Raw genomic sequence first — 20,718 nt, forward strand, 5'->3', positions numbered from 1 at the left:
TTGTATCATTATAAAAGTGCATGGTTAGTATAAGTAAATAAATTGCTTTCGATTATTGAGTTTATCTCTAACAATATGTAAGTGCTTAAAAGAATTCTAATCTTTTGAGCATTTTTTTAGAAAGGAAGTATTTAAAAAAATATTTATAAAAGTCCAAACTCATCTCCGAGCCAATTTAGGAATAAAATGAATTATCGACGCTACTCGTGCATTTAAGGGAAAATTATAATTCCATAAAATACGAATTAGGCAAACCGTGCATTCAATCTGCCCTTTTTATTAGAACGTAAATTGCTCAAATGTAATAGCTCAGGTGATGGGTAGGTACATTACTTTTGTTATTTTTTTCGATTTTGGAAATTTAATATTCCGATGAATTGAAATTAATACGAAAATAATTAATGACCCATTTGATGGAATGAAATATTAATATTTTAGTAAATTATTCCACTTTTCCTCTCAAAAAAAATATAAAAATAAATGTGCAGGTAGTTCATTAAAGTGAAACGCATGAACTCTTGAGCGATAAAAATGTGTGATGGGTTTGGCATCTAAATAAAAGGATAGATGATGAATAATAAAGCGTGATAGAATTGATGTATACTTATATCCTTCTCAGATATCAAAACTCAGTTTCATTACAGTCCAATCATGTTTAGTCATCGCCGTGTCTGAAGGTGCTTCAATTGTTGATCAACCTTTAGATAATTTAACCATGCGTCAGAATAATGTTTCATTCACACATTCTGTCTCTTCTGATCAAATTTCATCGGGTTTCCCCCAAGCACGGGTGAATTAGGCTTGGGTATTATTGAATAGCACCTTAAAATCACATATCCGTCGTTAAGCAATCGAATATTCCTCTCTCTGGTCTACCGGATCCGTTTTGTTAGGAGTGGGCTGCCGAGAATAAGAGAAAAACACACACCGAGGAGCGTAATTTCGCCTATCGGCTGCTGAGTTGCGAGATTTACAAGCTCAACGGTTTATCGCACCGCGAGCCGCCGGTCATCAATAATGGTGCTCACACATCCCATTGCTTAACCCATTCCACCGATCCAGGAATTCAGGTCCCGCTTTTTATTCTCACGACTCCCAGCAGTATCCGCGGTTACGTGAGTTCATAGTTAACGTTCCGCTCCATGCCGTCGGAAATTAGGTCTCACGACGAAAGAACTAGGCAGATATGCGCTGTGTACTTTGGTCTAGTTACTCGTTAGCGTGAGACAGATTTATACCGCGGTGAAGATAAGAGCATTCCCTTTTGCAATAAAATTACTAAGTGTTTATGGTATTTTTAATTTTGTGTGTACTCATGGACTGATTAAGTATCGAATAGGTTGATGCTTAAAATTTTACTACTTCATCTGTAAGCATTAGTTTTTTTTTAAGAAACTTTAATTTGACAAGAAATATAAATTGAATTCCATGGAAAAAAATCCCCCTGGATCGGAAATCGAATCACGGACCTTAGACTCCTAGCACGTATCCGCGGCGACGCGACGTGAGTTCGCAGTTAACTTTTCGCTCAATGCTGTCGGAAATAAGGTCTCATGACTTTGAAGGAATGCATTGACTACTTGGTTCTAGTAGCTTGTTTGCGTGGAAGATAGATTTATAACCCGAAGAGGAAAGAGCATTGATGTTTTTACTTATAATTGCTAAAATTTTGGGCATTTTTAATTTCGTATATACTCATGGAGTGGGTAAATATCCGATAGGTCGATCCTTAAGTTTTTCTGGCTTCACCTCTAAGCTTTATTTTTTTTAAGACTTAGGTGAACTACAACTGACAGAAAGACTTTAACTAGACTAATAATTTACATATTTCATTGGTTTTCCCATTTCCCTTTGATTGCCATCCATGATGGACTGCGATGACCTAGCATCTTTTACCATCAGGTTCGGTACAATTTTCTAGGGAATTAAAGAACCTGGATCGCGAAGTGGTCTGGATAGTGGCACGGAAATCAAAATGTCCGCGGTTCGCATCCAGTCCAGGGGAACTTTCTTCTCTTGGCTCGTCGTGTAAATTTACCGTATTTCACGCTGCAGGCTCGAAGTATAACATATATAAACTATAAACGTATAAATGAGCTCGCGGTTTTTCTTCTGGTACATAGGGCAAAAGATTACCTTATATTCTTAAAACTTTACAATATTTCTATTTTTGCGTGATAACTGTGTCGATTGCACCAGTGACGTCATGGCAAAATTAGCAGTGGTAGTGCTGGAACTCAATTTTCTTACCATTTTTTAGAAGTGAAATAAATATTTCTCAGTGTTTTTTATTAAAAGTTATTATAATATTTTATTGCTAGTAATTATTTACATTTTATTACAAAAATTTTTGTTTCGGCTACGAATGTATACATTAGATGTTTTAAGGCAAAAAAATTGATACAAGTGTATTTAAATATTATGACAATTGATATTTTTCTATAATGTCTTTTAATTATGTTCTGAACGACGTTCCGGTGCGTTCCGGCACCATGACACCACTAGATTGCGCACCGCTATATTTTCGTTCGCACGTGTTAGGTATTTAGGCGAATTAAATATTCACGCTAAAGTGATAGAGAAAGAGGGTTATTTCTCAAGTAGAGAGGGCGTGGATTTTTGGCACAAATTTTCGTGCATTTTGGTGGCACATTTTACAATACCTCTCGCTTGTTACCCACGGCTACGGGCCATAAAACTTCGTTGAAACCATCATTTCGCATCCCGTACAAAATTTCTCTTCGGCTGATATTCAGAGAGCACCATCAATCCATAATTTACGTTTCTCTCCCGGTCCTGGATAAGCACGAATACCTTCCGAGGACGAGAGATCTGAAGCTTTTATCATATGATGCGCAATTCTGCGCAGGGCACGGCAGGCTACCTTGTGCTGGATGTTAGCGAGGGAGTTAAACATGATAGAAGCGCTGTTTGCAGTTCGCGCGTGATGTTAGATTTATATTTTTAAAGAAAAAATGGAGATATTCGAATTCTCAAATAAAATTGCCTCGTAGCAATTTAGCGTTTAGCAAAAATGTATGGAAAAAGCAGAACTTAGTCTCTCATTTGTAGCTCAAGTCTAATTTGTAACGGAAGCTATATCGGAGATATTGGAAATTGCATTTTTCCACATTTTCCCGCTATTTTTCCTAAACCCATCACTTCTTCTTGATAGGTGTGTGACAGCAGTTGCTAGGAGATACTTAAATTATCGTACCTTAGAGGTTAGATCACACAGTAGAAAAAGATTGACGGCCACTAGGTCCTCCTGGGTTCTAGAGGTTATCAACATCCGCATCAATTATATATTAAAGTAGATCATTGAATAAGTATGACAGGTATTAAAACAGCCAGAATTTTATGTGGTTCATATGCCGCACTTTCGTCCTCTTTTTTCCATCTATCTGGCATATTTCCACCGTAAGACAGATACTCCACATATTCCCTCCATCTATAGCGGGTCTCTACCTCGCTTTGCAAGGATTTTTTTTTCTTCATCAGCATACGTCTTCAACTTATCGTAGGGTACTCTCAAATTATGTTTTATCTGGAATGCTGATCTAGTTAACGAATGGGAACCAAGATAATGGGGAAATATACGCACTTTGAGATAAAAAAATAAAGATAAAAAATTCCAACTGATGAATATCAAAATGGAGGGACCGGTGATTTTCCCTATTGACCGGTGCCACTATCACTGATGTCACAGGTAAAAATTATCTCGCCAGAACGAGAGTGTGTCTTTTTAAATAATGCACTAACTGTTGGGGATCGGTTAATTCTATTCATCTGCTATCTCTCTTTGATTCATATCTTCCTCGCCGAGGCCATTAATCTACCGTGATACTCTTCCTAAAAGTCGTAGATACGTCATGAATATCATCGTTTGCTTCCGCACCACACAAGATAAATCCCATTGATCTTCGTTTATTCCTCATTACGGAAAATTAATCAGTTCGATAGGGGAATCTCCCTGAGCAGAAGAGATATAATATTTTTTTTGGACGAATGAAATATCGCTCATAGCATCAGGATAATGTAAAACTGAGAATGGCGTATGATTTGTCTTCTTGATGTGGACAGATTGGTTGAATATATTACGAAAAATATGTTTTTTGCTGAAATGGATGTTGGATACAGGAAGTTGACGATGCCTTTTCAATGTTTTCATGAATGCATAATTAAATTCTTCCCCTTATGAATTAATAATATTTCACACATAATGAATTAATAATATTTTGCGTTGCATTTACGTTAGTAAAAATTTGATAAATGTCTGAACGTTGCCAACTAATGTGTAACAGGCAGAAATTACTTATTTTTTATCTTTACCTGAAAACAAAATTATTCCCGAATTCGAAAGTACGTATTAGAGCTTAGAGGGGGTAGAGGGGGATAAAAATGACTCCAGCGGTCCTGCATAGGGTTCATCCCGATAAATTCTTTTATATTTTAGGACCAATTGAAGTACCTATCTTTTATGAAATTGAAAAACTCTGCGGTACAATGTATTTAAGTTTTATAAGTCTTTAAAGGCTGTTAGATTTTGAATTTGGAAAAAAAATAATTCTAGACGTTTTTTCATAGGCATCAGGAGAGCTTTAAAAAATTGCATTCAAAATTATACGATTACTAGTGTTATGAAAACATGCTCATCTAAATGTGCTCTTTCAGTTTTGAATTTTTTTAGGGGGACTACCTATTGGGGATGTTGGAAGTAACCACCAGGGCCCTTTGGTTTACGTATAACAATCTAACAGTGGCACCGAAGGCGCGTTTGCAAAAAAATACAGTAAAAAGAAATAATTAAAAACCAATGCTTCAATGTGCAATTTTATAATTATATCCAAAGATCTTATGCAGTAAACGTGGGAACTGAGCTCTACGGCCTTGGCCTATGGATTATAGGCCAAGAAGCTTTAGTTTGGGTCATTACAGGCCATACAAAGACTCCTGTTTTGGTTTCTTGTATTCGTGAATGGTTGTGTACAAGTGTTAATATGCGAGTTTCGCTATTACGGTTGAGAGGCAAGGCTTTGGTCCCTGCGATGAAATCCTTCCATTTCCCTCACAGCAGCACAGTGACTAATTTTTGAAGGTGGAAAAGCATGAGGAGATATTATACAACCATTTAACCTTTCTCATTTCATATTGCAGATGTCTTATGTTTTATGTCAATATATTTAGAAATACGTTTCTTTTTCTCACAAACGACATTTTACACCTCTAACGCAATCATACACTCCGTAAAATACACTGTATTTGGTTAAAAGTCCGCTCCTGAACGCATTTATTTCTCTAATGAATACTTCTCGGGATTCCTACCTGGTTAGGGTCTGCATGTTGTAGGGCGACGTTTCGTTTGGAGACTTTCCCAACATTTCTACGACTGAGGATGTCTAGGCCAGTAGTGCCCCGGTATATATTGAATATGCATTTATACCGGATCACTGCTGACAGCGGCATCATCAGCCTTGAAGATGGTGTCTCCTTTTCTTTTATGGCGGTCTGGAGAGAATCCGGCCAATCACATCGCAGCAGCGAGGTACGAGAGCTAACCAACGCGACGAAAATGCCGATATCGGCACTAAGACACATTACGATACGATACGACTAAAAAAACGCATCGAAAACCCGAAAGATGGAGAGATCAAGTCCTGAAGATGTTGGGAAAGTCTTCAAACGAAACGTCTGCCAGAAAAATGTAGATCCTAACCCGGTTGGAAACCCGGTAAGAATTCATTCAAGTAATTCGCCGAGAAAATATCAAATTCTCCATTTAATTCTCCGCAGGTTCTCCATGCGGCGATCCCCACCTCATCGTCGGCTGGAGGGCTGTCGGCGTGCTCGGCAGCCGGCGTGGTGGGTCCGGGGGGCGCTGGTTCGGGTCCCGGAGGCACCACCCTGGCCCTCTCCGACTCGGAGAGCGGCACCCTGGCCAGTGTGTGCTCGGAGCTGAGCGCTGGGGGCGGCCCTGGGGGCGGTACGGCGGCCCCCGCCTCCAGCGGAAGCAGCAGCAACAACAACAACGCGTCGACGCCGTCCGCCCGCCGGAGGCAGATGCTCATCCTGCAGCACCAGCAGAGGAGCAGCGTGGACACGGAGGCCCTCGAAGACGAAGGGGTGTCCGTGGACGAAGACGCTGGGGCCATCGTGCCCTCCATTGAACTGCACGAGGACAGCGCGGACGCTGCGGAGCCCGGCGCTGACCAGGTAACGAATGGATGTCGCCCTTAAGTGACGGGGAAATGTGGAATCATAATACCAAATGCGGAAAGTTTTGCTTTGTGAATGGTATTCGTCTTCAAGTACTCAGAAATTTGTAGTGCGAAGTATGTACAATTGCAACAGTTTTGGCAAGCATTTTGCGTGCGCAAATTCATAGCCTTCGTAACGGCGGGGATTCAGGCATCGTCTGCCATTGAAGTATCCAGATTTCACCTGTGCGTTTGTGATACCCTGGACCTACATATATTAGTTTCAGCCTCAAACACCGTGGAAGAAGGGTCGTCGTTTTTTTTGTCTTTGGGTACATAAGCAATGAGGATCAATAGGGAATAATTGAAATCTTATTTATTTATTTTATTGTAGCTGTATCTTATTAGACTTGGACTGACCTTGAAAGGTTTCCTGTTGAAAAAATAATTCGCGGAGTAGTAAAGTAGCGGATAAAACACAGTTGCGCCATATTTCTGAAAATGTTTTCTATTGTAAATAAACCGACTGTTACTGAACAATGCGTAATATTCAGCTTCGAAAAGTAGGCATGTATATATGATTACGATCTAAGATAAGAAATGTGCACGAGAAGAGATAACTTTCACGATTCCATGACTTTTATATCAGTTACTACTCGATTCTAGTAATTACGAATACATGTTATCATTATTACTTCCCCAGATAATGAGGTCAAAACCCATTATATTCGTGGCCTTTAGTGCAGTATGCTCCAAATGGAGTGGGTTGCGGAGAATCATTTGCTCTTGAAACCATCTGCATGCAAGCGAAAGACGACCCATGTTCAAATGCAAAATTCCTTCCCCTTCCATTGCACTGGGGAGAACTAGTTTCAGCTTTCAAAACAACATGAGGTCGCGATGGAACTCGGTAAGGAGGCGGCGTGCTCTGAATATTCTCCCTCTCCTGTCTCGGCCCTCGGAAGCAGAAAGTTCACCCAGACCCATTGCTCCATTAAGATCAGCGTGCCGGCGCAACGAAATTGGATGGAATAATTGCTCGCGCTGTGTCCCACTGGCTCCATTCGACGCTGGTGGTGTTCTAGGTCAAGGACGAGCACCGCAGAGGAAGACACTAGTATCAGTTGGCAAGTTCCCACTACTCCAAAGCTATCTGAGCCTAAATACTCATTTAACAGCACTCAGACAGGTGATAGGTATTTTAAAACGTTTTGATCGGCATCATATAAATGCCGATTCACTTCTTGAATTGTTACTTGTTGGTAGTTGTAGTTTTTCTTATTTGTGGAAAGATCTCATCTCTTTCCTGTATCAGGACTACGATGAAAATATTTTGATATGAGAATTCGTTTAATATCTGCTCATATAAGTCCACATTTCATTAACCATGTAAATATGGTTCGTTTTAAAATTGCAAAAAATAAGAATGTAAAATAAATCTTAGGCTTAGAGCGTAGCTATTCCTAAAAAACCTCACTAACTTCGCGGTAGTAATTGCTCTCAGAGAGAAATATTTTCCTATAATTTCAATCGATATGACTCATCCTCATTATTTTGCAGAAATATATACTTATAAACTCACACATTTCACTCATTTTCATTACTTATGTGAATTAATATTCATTTTACCACTAGAAAAAAATTATACTTTTTCAAATTCTAAGACTTCTCTCCAATTGGTAAAATATTCGTTGTGTCACCATATAGCCGAAGAGTTACTCTAGAAATTTAGCTAAAGAGTATTTTTATTGCCAAAATCGATTCGAAATGACTATGCTTCTAGATACCTATATTATCAACTTTTATTCTCTCAAATATTTTCTATTAGATTCGGCTTTAATATCGTTTTAGGAGTGCATAACGTTGCTTCAAATTGTGTTTCTCTGAAAATTTCGAACAGTATTCATTGAAAGCAGACATGAAAATATGGCTTAATTACTTTCAATTTCCTTGAATAATGATAAGCGTTGGGAGTATGTCATGATTACAGAAATTAGTTCCTTTCAGTTGCATACAAATTTCCATTTCATTACATTTAAATTTTAAACCAATTCAGCTGCCCCCTTTGTTGAGTGACTGTTTTCAGTCACAATAAACCGCCAACAACAATTGAAATTACACCTCCGAGTTCCAATATGTGTCAGAATCCGTGATATAAGTATGCATTTAAAATGAGGCTTTATACTCAATTAACGTAAGGGCAGGAATTGCTTCTCTTATATCCATCCATCATATAGCCATGTCATGCTTTCAATCAGTAATTATCTCAACGCGTAGGTTATGGTCGTTATATTCTTGAATGATACTTTTGTTGGAATTGATTCAGCATAATTATTTGCAAAAGAATGTATTGGTATATCAAAACCTTAAGAGCTAGAGATATTTCTACCATCGTTGAATTTTAGGTGGTAAAAAAACCTTCTTTTAACCAATTTATTGTCACTTAACCATGTGAACTAACTACCGATCAGTTGCTGCGTATCGAATTGGAATTAAGGAAATTACAATATGAGAAGATGAATCGCTTTTAGTGCTGTAATAATCAGATCAAAAATGGTCAAATCACTTCCCTAGCGGATTGAGAAAACAGGAATATTCATACCACTATCATGTTTAAAATTTATTAATTTCTATATAAATCGGATAACCATTAAATTTTTATCACCAAAGACCCTTGAATGGAAATTTAAAAGAGATATTTTGAAAACTGGGGCATTGATATTATTATTGCAGAGAACATAGGCATACATTTAAGTAGGGGTTTACTAAAACAGGATATCTGTATTGTCAGGTATACAGGGGAAGTATTTTGTGAACCACTTCTGATATCTTTTATCATCTTATAAATGTATGATGAAACGTTTGAGATAAATGGATACGTCCTGTACAAGACCGGAGCCACCGTAAGGGTGGATAAGTTCAAACCGTATCTCAAATATTCAGTCTCAAGTCAACCCTCATGAAGTGAGCCTTTCTAAAGTGTACTTCCCTTCCAAATATTCCCTTTTTCTGGAGCATTTTTCTGTCAATGGTCTTGGCTCCTTCATCTAGTGATTACTGATATGATTTTCTTGTCTGTATCTTGCCTAACGAAAATTGGCGTACGCGGATCACACTCCTGGAAATCTCCATTTCTCTGAATGCTCTGCCTCAGAGTAAATATGTGTGCAACGTATATTTATTTGGTATGATGTCGTTAAGGTTGTCGAAGCCCATGTACATTCCTGGGCAGTGAAGCATTAATTCCTGCGAATAAACACGTCGAGTCTTTCTTAAGATTCCCTAGGAAAATTACAAGGGTGTACATGAATTTCCGTGGCAATATTGAGACGCGAAGCTGAAAAAAAGTGAGTATACGCCCATTAGGGTGGTCCTTTTTTTTTTTCAATTTTTCGAATTTCATTTGGGACGCCCCCCAGTTTTGTTCCATTTGGTGAGAAAATAAATCTTTTAAATTATTTTTGCAATCGGATATCAGTAAAAAATGCCGCATCGCACTTAAAGTTTTGGGATTGCCCGTAAAGGTGAAAGAACGAGATTAAGAAATATCCATAATGGCTCCTTGTCCGCCTTTTCACGTACTCCAATGGAAAATTTTTGACCGAATTTGACGGAGAATAATAGATGACAAGGGACTGGGTCACCGTGGTGGCTGTCGGTTAGCTTTCACCTATTGGGGACACATATGCTCATGTTCTTTATTTTATCCATGGAAGTGAGATAATTGAAACTTAAAGCGCCGATTAAATCTAACATCATCAGTTATATAGTCTGGTTGGCACGTCAAAATCTGCAATCCGCAATGTAATCCTTCATTAGAAACGGGTACCCAAGGCGGGCCCGCGAAAGTTACGCTCCTGATGGTCGGGAATCAAGTCCGAGGTTTTTACACCCGTACGTCTCAGGAGGAGAAGTGATGAGGAAGGAAAAAGGATAGGTGGTGCCGTCACGATGAGAGCACGATGGCGCCTCCAAGGAAAGGGTTGGGAAAGGAAGGGAGGGTATAGGGACAAACTCGCGCCCGCGACGACGGGGCCGACTACTAGCGAAACCATGATTTTATGTGCCAACGAAATTGGAAATTATTCTATCGTGAGAATAATCCCACGGTCATTTTGTTGGATAATATAATCCTACAATCACTTTGATGTATTTAGGGATAGATATGCCTGCTACTGCAGCCTAAATCGACCTGCGACTGCTGATTATCTCTCATATGAGTATATTTCGGCTTTTAAAGTCATGACCAATATGGTCATTTAAATTATGGCTTTGATAAATCGAGCGAGGCCGCGTGAAGACTCAAACCGACCGATCCTCCGCGTGTTCCGTCCGCCCGTCGATAGGTTTGCCCCGAGGACGAAGACCGGGAGGAAGAGGAGACGAGGCATTCGGAGAGCGACGGCGTGGTCCCGGCGGCAGCGTCGACGGCTTCCCCGGAGCAAGAGGTGGACGTGGGTGAAATCCTTGGCGAGGGGCGTGTTCGAAGGACCACCTCGCCTCCTCCGCGGCCCACGAGGGCCCGGGTGGCGCGGAGGCGCGGCAAGGCGCGGCGGATGGCGATGCAGTCCTCGGACGACGAGGACGAGGTGGCCGCGGTGGTGCCCGGAGGGGCGGAGGAGAGGGGCGGGGAGGAGGAGGGCGAAGCGGGGGAAGAGGGGGGGCCGGCGGCCGTAGTCCCAGGGTCCGCCGTCTCCTCCTCCAAAGACGACGTCAAGGTGAGGGACGAAGTTGTCCCACTCGTAGGCCGGGACGATATCTCAAAATCGATATCGTGTCATCACGACTCTAGAATATCGCGTTATCGCAATACTACCGCGATATCACATTTCTAGGATATCGCGGTATCAAAACTCTAGAATTTCGCGATACCACAATTCATGTGCATCGCAATAGAAGAAGGGTGTCGTGCGCTTAAGATATTCTGATATTTTCAGCGATCATGAAAATCGCGATAGTCAGGATAGTCGTGACCATCGTCACAATCAAACTACTATGCATGAAGATGATTTTTTTCCGAGTTCAGTGATTGCCGCGATTATAGTAAAACATTGATTCATGACATCGATAGATTGGGCTTTCACTAGTTGAAAATCCATGCTGACTGAAGATAAATAACCTTTGTAAATTTTCACAGAATATTTTATGTGCACGACGCGATTCAACGCTAAGAATGAGGCCTTAGCGTCGAAACGCGCCGTATTAATAAAAGACTTTCGGAAAAGTTACAAAGAGTGTTTAACTTTATTGATATCGATTCAAGCTTTTCTCGACAATGTCGATAATCTTGAAAGCCGGACAGAAATCGAAGTGCATTGGGATTTAGGTTGGCTGATTACTGCGGTGTTCGCTACTATCATGCTATCGCGATCAACAAGATAATTGGGCTTCGATTTAGCGTCAATTTTCAAATGTCAAATTTTATGATATATCGGCATATCGTCCTGGCCTACCACTATGCACTCGGCGGCCGATAGGTCCCACACAGCGGGAAGATCTCATTACCCAGCCAAGTTATAAGGGCTATGCTACCCATAATAACCGTGGAGGAAGAGATTTTTAGGTTTTCGTCTCTTCTCTTGCCATATACCTTTCGCGGAATGATTGGGATTTGACTAATTTTTTGTTGATTATTAAGTTTTTTTCAAGAGACAGCTGTATTTTTCGTTATTTATCCATTTATTTTATTACGTTATTTATGTCAATTCACCCACTTTCATCAAGTTTGCCATTCGCTTTAGACACAACTCAGTTGCTTCGTAATATATATCATCTGAACTGAAACTACGAATATTTTGCTGTTGTAGGCGTATGTAAATCATTTGTTTCACAACGCAATGGATCTAGGATTCATTGACGCTAGGGTTGAGAGAAAGTGTGATTCAAACTGATTCACTGAAAGAGATTAATGAGTGTGCTACTCAAATTACTAATTTTGTGCGTTGCAGAATTGAAATTTTCTGTTACGTTATGTTTAATCGTATTTTGTTTGAACTAAAGCAGGCCTATTTTTCATTCCGAATATAAAGCTGTTCTATAATTCTTCATGATCATAACCTCACCTCGATGCTGAATTTAACGAAGTTCCTCGACAGCTTCTATTGAAACCTCCTTCCAACATGGATACTTTGATAACATTCTACAATGAGGAATTATTGTGTTCTTTCCCTCCTGATTATAACCGTGAAATCTATCTCTTGGGTCGTGAGCCAATCCTTGGACCCAAATCCGCTAGTCTGGGTCCAGTTCTTAATTTTTAATGTATTTTCATTTTCTATCGCTTTTTTGCTTCTAACTTCGAGAACTGTTCCCGATTTGCGGTTCTGGGTCTTGTGTCCCGCTGTAATGAGCCTAGTCCGCCGGGTGAAGTTTTGTATTCTCGGTGTTATCGATGTTGAGTTGAAGCAACTCTGTAGCAGCTTATGCCCTGAATTTCCTTTTTTAATAAATTATTTGCGATTCTTGCCTGCAACAGTCCTTCTAAGTGTTACTACTGAGTGTTTCTCCTCATTAATTAACCCAAATCTATTCCCTGAAACGTGCTTCGATCCTGTCGTAATTGATGACTTTGTATTAGAATATTTCTAAAACACGAGGATATAAATGGATTCGACCAGAAATCATTTATAAAATCACTCCTGCGTTCATGAGGATCCCTGATGTATGATGTCACACTACATGAAAGAACTTGAATAAAAAGGAATACCTGGCTCTCGCTGATTCGTACTTCATGTTAATCTCACACCCTACGTTTACGAGCCGGGTGACTAATGATGTCTGTTTGTAACAGAGTGGGAGTTATCTTGTGTTACTTGAATAGACTAAGGTGTGGAGAACTATTTAAAATCGCACAAGGAAAATGTTACAAATTAGATACCATTGTTGGCTTTTTATCCTGAAGAACTTCTTGTACCTGATTTTATTCTCTACAAAGAAATGTATATACTTCCATGATACGTTATTCTGTAAATTTAATTTTACGATAATATTATCAATTTACTTTTCAAAGTCATCGGCTCAGTTGAAGTATTTTTGGCGGTTTTTCTACTTACCGCAGATAAAAGCGTTACTTATTATCGTCTAATCGTTCGTATAGTGGAAGAGTATTTTTAATAATTCTTCTCGTTCCACAGAAGGAATAATGTATAAAATTGATATCCATGAACATGACTTGTAATACCCTCCTGAAAGGGTGTCGTTATTTTCATTGCAACCGTGGTATATATTTACTCCACTTGTCTTCTTCATGGTCACTGGTCATTACGCCAATTACCTCTCATTGTCAGTGACAAAAATAAAGGGATTGTGCTCATTGCTTACAATAAATTAAGACAATACGCTACCTTACCCTTATTTAAGGCAGCTAATAAAACTTCAATGCGCGTGGTTAAATCTGTGCTTTCGTATTCTAATGAATGAAATAAGCACTTTTGTTACTTACCTCTTAATCACTGGTAAAAAAATTAACTAACTCCAGTAAAATATTAATTATTTATTAGTAAACTATTTTTCTTCTTTCCCCTAACATATTTATACTAGAAATTAATAAAAATCAAAGTTTTTAAGTCATAAATAGATATCGATTCTAGTGTAAGCTATGTCCTATCGTTCTGCTGGAAGGAGGGAATAATGACGAAGTTTGAAATCAGTCCATCACGATAGGTTTATCATACTATCTGGAGAGTGAGGAGCAAGCATTTAAAAAAAATTAAGTCTTGATATGTTAACTATTGGTATAGTACGATAAATATATGTCTGATACATGATACACATCGTCGACTCTCGCATAGGTCACTCTAATGGATCTCAGATCTTGTATGCTCGTCTAATTCGGCTCTTCAGGATTTTCTTTCCAGAGCATATTTATTACAGCCACTACTTTTCGAGATGTTTTACTATGTGGCTGCAGCAGGCGTCGACCCTATTGGCCCAGGAGAGACTGGGTCCATAATTTCTAATGCTGTGTCCACGGAAATTGGTTTCTCGTAAGACGGAATCATTTTTGACAGTCCATCTTAAGCATCTCATTTATGATACGGAGTGGCTGTGAAGCCATCGATGTATCAAATAGTTTTGGTGTATGCACAATAACCTCTTAGAAATCTACCCTCACCTCAAGAGTCTTTAGTTTAAGCCCTAAGGGGTTGCACTGCGAATATTTCTGCACTTAATCTTAAGCTTTCTCTCCCTGACCCTAAATACATAGACTAGCGCTATTGCTTTCTTTCTCATAGTGCTCTATTGATGTTTAAAATTGATCATGCGATGTTTCTTTGAGTTCAGTTTTGGACCTGCTTTGTCCAATGAGCTTGTGCCTATATGGTGAGGATGTATATTTACAGTGCCTGCTTAGCATTTAAGTGTCCCCGGACTGCAATAGTTTATTATATCTTATTAATGTTTTTTCCCAAGCTATCCTACATTTTAGCCTCTCCTTGTACAGAACTCCTCAATATATTAGAGTCTAACTAAAAGAATTTAAAAGCTCTCCTTGCTGTTTCTTCAGGAAATTTCAGTTCTGCTTGCCCGTGTATTTGGAAATCACCGCTCAAATTATGCCATACCAAAAAATTGTTGTTACACTTCGTTATGTAGAGACAGACGCCTCACAGTCGGCATTAGTTAAAATGGACAAAGTTAGATCAAAGGAAATGAAAGTTGTTTTATATCTTATCTTTTAGTTGATTATAGTTCTTAGGTGTGACTTAAAATTTTTAATTCCGGTATTGCATTGGAAAAAGATTGACTGAGAACAGTTATTTCCGTTAAATGTTTGAATGAGATTTTAGTGGCATGTTCCATTCTCAAACGATTATAATTACGCTGGCTTATTTGTTAAATAGAATGACTTCTTCCCTGAAATCACTCACATATATAATGACCGAGTCATTGCACGGCATTACCAATTATTTTAAGCCAAGTACTGAGTCGCTAAAATCAGATAAATTTGCATCACTGCATTCGCTCTTTGGCTTGCGACACAGGCCTATTTCTTCAATTCTCAGAGAATAAGTGTCATTAGTTTCGCTGAAAATTATTTGTGTAGTTTTTTTTAACGTATGCTCCTTTCATCTGTCTTTTTAACTAACTTTAACTGTTTTTGACGCGGAAAATCGTTGGCGTTTCTATGAAACAAACTATAGCTAAAGCCAAATATAATAACAATGAAGATATTTATTTCACTTCCCAAAAATTACACCTAGATGCGTAGATAATCAGGGAAATTAGACCCCCCAGAAGATGCAATCTTTCGCAGGGATTGCCATTCAATGAAAATAAATGCTTATGATAATCCATTCTCCGCAGTACATTTTACAAAATAGTTCAAAAGCAGCTCATATATGAATAATCCTAGTAACATGTATCCTAATAAATCTAGAATATCACAACCTCGCTCTTGCTCAAATTCATCTCGTAGGGCGTCGCTGTATTCATGGTCTTCCCGTATTAATTGACTCTTGGAAAAATAAACGCTGAATTTCCTTTGGTGCAGTCGTCAGCGCTGAGTCATAAAACTCGCGGGCGATGGAACGAAGAAAATTTCCTGAACGACTCTAGCGAGGGAGCTCTTTTCTCCCCTACCCAGTGACAATGACTGCACGTATGTACATAAAAAAAGTGTCGTTGGGGTAGTCCGGGGGTGGCATTATGTCCCCCTTTCCTAGAAACGATTTTCGAAGTTGAAAAAAAATCTATTTTTTTTTCTCTTTCTTTTTTTTTTGTTTCCCCCTCCCGCTCTTGTTGTTCCTATCGTTCGGAAAAAAAATAAAAAACGAACTTGGACAACAAAGGAGGAACGCGAACGAGACGTGGATCGCTCGGAAACATCTGAAGACTACGTGACGGCGACGGAGTCCTCTGGTGGCGCCTGTGTCGGGGTGGGGGGCGCCGGTCCGGCCGGGAGCGGGGGTGCCGGCGCCCTCGGGGGCGGGAAGGTGACGGGGGCAGGGTCGACGGGGGGCGGAGGCAGCAGCGGAGGCGGTGGAGGCGGAGGGGGGTCGTCGGGCGGAGGTGCTGCCACTACGGCGGGTGACGGCAGCTCCTTCGAGAGCGCCTCCTCCATGTACAGCCTGGTCCGTGGAGAGGCCTTCAGCGAGGAGTCGGTGCAGGTGATACAATCAGGCAGTTGCCATTCCCTAGTTAAAATCACGGTTATGTGACAGCAACGCGCTCCCTGATTAACCGCATATCATGGATACCATATCAACGTATTCGATAGGAACAAGTGGCGGATCCAGAAAGGAGAAACATCCAATGGATATTCAATATACACTTGATAAAATGGTTTTCTTGTTCGGACCCCTCTGTTTCTTGAAGGTTAACCCCTATTACAAGTGTCTCCAAACATCCGGCCCGCCAAACAAATCCCTGTGTTTCTAACAATTCTCAAAATAGGCTCATCTAAACTGGAACTTGATTTTAATGATATTTTGAAGTCAAAACCACATTATCATTCATTACACTAATTTGCTTGCATAAAAATTAAAAGCAGGAATCTATTTAGTTTACTCAGATTTTTTCCAATAAGATATTTTTTAATTTTTCCATGCTTATGCTCTAATTTTTGAGGAAATTAAATTACTAGCACTGGTTTACTTTTTTATTCCTTCGGCACGCGGTCATCGAGAAATATATAATGTGGCCCCTACACTGAAAAGATTGGAGCCCCTACCCTGGGCCTCCCACCTAGTTCCCCCTTTTGACTCTATCCCAGTTCCCTCACTGATTGGAATCCGCTATGTTCTTTCGACTGTTGACTCGGCCGCTAAAAAGCTGATAAATGCAGAGCTTTGATTCCGGAAAATAGGAATATTTCGTCAAAATATTATTGTTTTATATTTATAACTGGGAAATGACGCACTTTATTTAAGTGGGGATTAAACTTGCTGCGTCAATTGTGATATTTGGTCGGATAACACCATACATTATTATTGCATAAATTAACTGTCTCACATTGTTTTAAATCGGCATCAACTTCATGCTGCATCATCAACAACGAGTGCCCTTTTGTTATGCTGCAAAGTAGTTCAGCAATTTTTAGGTAAAGCCTCTGAGCTTTTAATCATTAAAAATTGCATATGTCTAAAATTAACCTAATTTTTTTTTGGAAAATACGGAAAACAATTTAAATCATTTCGAGTGGTACCCACTCCACACTGGGATAGAGGTAACGATCAAAGAACCGCCATAAATAGACCATAAAAATTGGTCGTTAACATAAATTCCCTGATGCCTGTTTACAGGGGCGGATCCAGGATTTCTTTCTAGGGGCACAAGCAAGGCCGAATCCAGGTTTTTGTCCTGCGGGGGATCCAAGGATACCTCGTAATACAAAACGAACACATAGATAATGGGAGCGTATTAAAAATCTTGCATATTTTTGAAGGGTTTGGGGCGGGCACGTGCCCCCGTGCCCCCCCCCCCTTCCCTAGAACCGCCTATGCCTGTTTATAATGATCAGAATATAGCGAGATATTTGAGTCGTGAAAGCCATGGAACTGTTTTTATATAATTTTCTTCGAATATTTTGGGTTTTCATCCGCTTATATTGGATTCGGAAGTGATTGGTTTCGAAAACCATCTTGTTTACGCCTTCAGGTAGAAGGAAAAGAAAACCCTTGACCTGAAAACTCTCAATAACAAGACGATAGCGGGGTGGCCATAGAAACCGCTGCCATAGAGAGTCGGCGTAGGCGGAAAGGGTACCCCCAAATGGAGAAAATTATTGATTTTGGTTGCAATGGCTTTTTTCAAGAGACTGGGAAACTATCTTCGTGACTAAAAGGATGTGCATCTTTCTCGGGTATTGCTCCTTATTTTTAGGCTTCTATTATGGCCGGAAGTGATGTAATACTCCGCTCAGATTAAGATTGTCCCAGCGACTGTGCTAAAGATGGTTGGCACAATCTAGTGGAGTAAATGCATGTCCGGGCAATAGTACATGTAGTTCCGAACTTTGCCACTTTACGATGGTTATGCGATGCGAAACCGGAAGAGGAAGACGAATAGTTTGTGAAGCTCCCATCGCTCCAATTTTTTCATTGGGTTATCCTAGCAAGGAAAAATATGGGCGGGAAAAATTATACGTAAAATACACTTTGAACAAAGTAACCCTGCATAACTCAAAACCTTTGCAAACCGTCAATAACAAAGAACTGTCAATTCTCGTTCACTTCAGCCCTTCAATTTCAGCCCTGGAGGGCAGCACAGGTTTTAACCATTTTAGTGTGTAGGCACCATAATTCCAACGATTGCTGGAACAATCGAAATCTGAACGAGTCATAACGATTCGTGTCAAGATATTGTTATTATTTCTTCCTGTTCTGAACTTCTCTGTAATTATTGCACTTTTAATTAGAGCTTTGCTTGCTCAGTATATGGCCAAATTGTAAAAAAATTAACCCTGTACGAATTCGGTGCGAAACCCAAAAAAAAAAAAAACATTTATTTTATGCGCCGGAGTAAATTTAATTTTTTTTTCTATTAAAACTGCTCAAAATATATTAAAAGTTCTCTGGTAATGGAAGGTGAAGTCACAGCTGCTTCTTCTTCGAATTGGTAGCGCGATATATACTTACGATACATGATTCAGATTCACTGGTAGTGTGTGCATTGAATTTTAAATTTCTTAATAGCAGGAGAGTCTATCGGTGTGTTCATATTTTCAGAAACTCAGTTCAAAATTTTAGATTCAAGTAGTTCTCACAGTTGTCGAAGCCAAATGCTTGTGCAGTTGGCCACCATGAGAGAATGGACTCTGATATAACCTGAAAGAGGAGCGCGATTTTAGTTTAATTGATATCCTGTCATTTTAAAACCGAAAATGTGGGAAAATGGTGACTTCACATTGGTATGGATATATTGAGACGTTATTACCAGCTTCTTTATGAGTACTTCATTTAACCCTCTGTAGGCCGCGTGTCGTCCACTAGACGCCTAGCCATTTTCTTTTGTTTGCCCACATCGTGTTTTCAAAGTTAAGAAACTATCCTTCCTTGTATCTCATTTTTTATGCTTCAGAATTAGTCACCAATATGATTTTATGTTTCATCGCATTTCTGGAATTAATTCGAATATTTTGTTGCTTTTGGCGTCTGATAGACGCCACGAGACAACTTAAGGTACAATACGTTGCATGCTAAATCCTTCGCGATATTCGTTACAAAGTTTTTGAATACGTTTAATAATTTAAGCAAACATTATTAACAACTATTTAAAGCATTTAATTTGGGGGCACGTGACTTTTTGCTACACATTGATGGTTGTAATCAATGTATCACATGAATGAAACTATTATTGCCGGAAAAAATGTGAATTGAGTATTTAATTAATATGAAAATGTCTATCATCATTATGCATATATAAGATGCCTATGCGTGAAATTAAATATTATTTGAATGATTTTTGGAAGTTAAAACTGTTATTTCTACTAGCATGTATTTTCTTTAACCATTACTAAATGGCGTCTGTGAGACGCCGAGCGACAAATTGCGTTCCAAAATGTGACGCGACTGACGGAGGGTTAAAAAAATCGTTTGACCTCTTTGTTTCAGAAACAATTTGTTTCGTTCATTAATGCATTATATATGTACAATAAGTAAGTGAATCGTTTTCTTATTCCTTTTTCTTGGTCTTAAATATTTTACGATGATTAGCGTCTCGGAATATAGTTAGTAGACATATACTCGAAGTTAATCATCAATAAGTCCGTGTAAATTTGTTTAACCCCGACAACGTGTTGTAAATAAGGAATTAGCAATGAGCATTTATAAATTAAAAAATAAATGGGACCCTAACTACAAAAGAATATATAATTGATGAATTCTTCTCGGGTTCTCAGCCAGGTTAATTCTTTCGTTTAAGCCGACGTTTTGAGAGACGACTTGTCTCCGATCTTCAAGGCCGTGTCACTATTTAAAAAAAAGTAACACGGCCTTGAATATGGGAGACAAGTTGTCTCTCGAAACGTCAGCTTATATGAAAGAATTAACCTGGCTGAGAACCCGAGAAGAATTTATCAATAGTATTCACCAGGAGAAATTAAAATCGTTTAGTATATAATTGCTTTTTCTCATATAGCACAGTGAACGCGTCAACGGAATCAAAATGTATAGCAATCTTTGTCTGTGGTGTTAGTTTGAAATTGATCACGCAAGTTGGGAACCATTTATTTTCTTGGAAAATATTTAATACATTTGTTTTAAGGCCGATTTAATTTTTCATATATGCTTGCTGCAATTAATGTGCATACAATTTTGATTTCTTTCTTCCGTTTGCGGGTTCTTACTTTAAAGCTAATTAAGTTGGTGTGCTTTTTTTCCTCATTTAAATTTCTTTTCCAATTTAGGAATCATCACGTTGAAAATATGCCAATACTACTTGTAAAAAGGGTGAAAGCGTCAACTTTAAGATAATAAGGTACGATTACTTAATTCCATCTCTGTGAGATTCTCTTTTATTTCAATTGAGAACTCCTTACAAGTAAGTACAGAATTTAGTTTCTTAGTTTTTCTCACCGTTA

General features: G+C 39.1%; 1 protein-coding gene across 1 annotated transcript in view; it reads left to right on the plus strand.

Annotated features, from left to right (window-relative positions):
- Positions 1–20,718, plus strand: part of LOC124164457 — a 392,138-nt gene that overhangs the window by 278,315 nt on the left and 93,105 nt on the right. Inside the window, exons 9-11 of the mRNA XM_046541783.1 lie at positions 5,794–6,213; positions 10,544–10,915; positions 15,989–16,306. Coding sequence (XP_046397739.1) covers positions 5,794–6,213; positions 10,544–10,915; positions 15,989–16,306 — 1,110 coding nt within the window. The remainder of the gene's footprint in view (positions 1–5,793; positions 6,214–10,543; positions 10,916–15,988; positions 16,307–20,718) is intronic.

The sequence above is a fragment of the Ischnura elegans genome, chromosome 8 (genome assembly GCF_921293095.1).
Source record: "Ischnura elegans chromosome 8, ioIscEleg1.1, whole genome shotgun sequence".
Taxonomy (NCBI): Eukaryota; Metazoa; Arthropoda; class Insecta; order Odonata; family Coenagrionidae; genus Ischnura; species Ischnura elegans.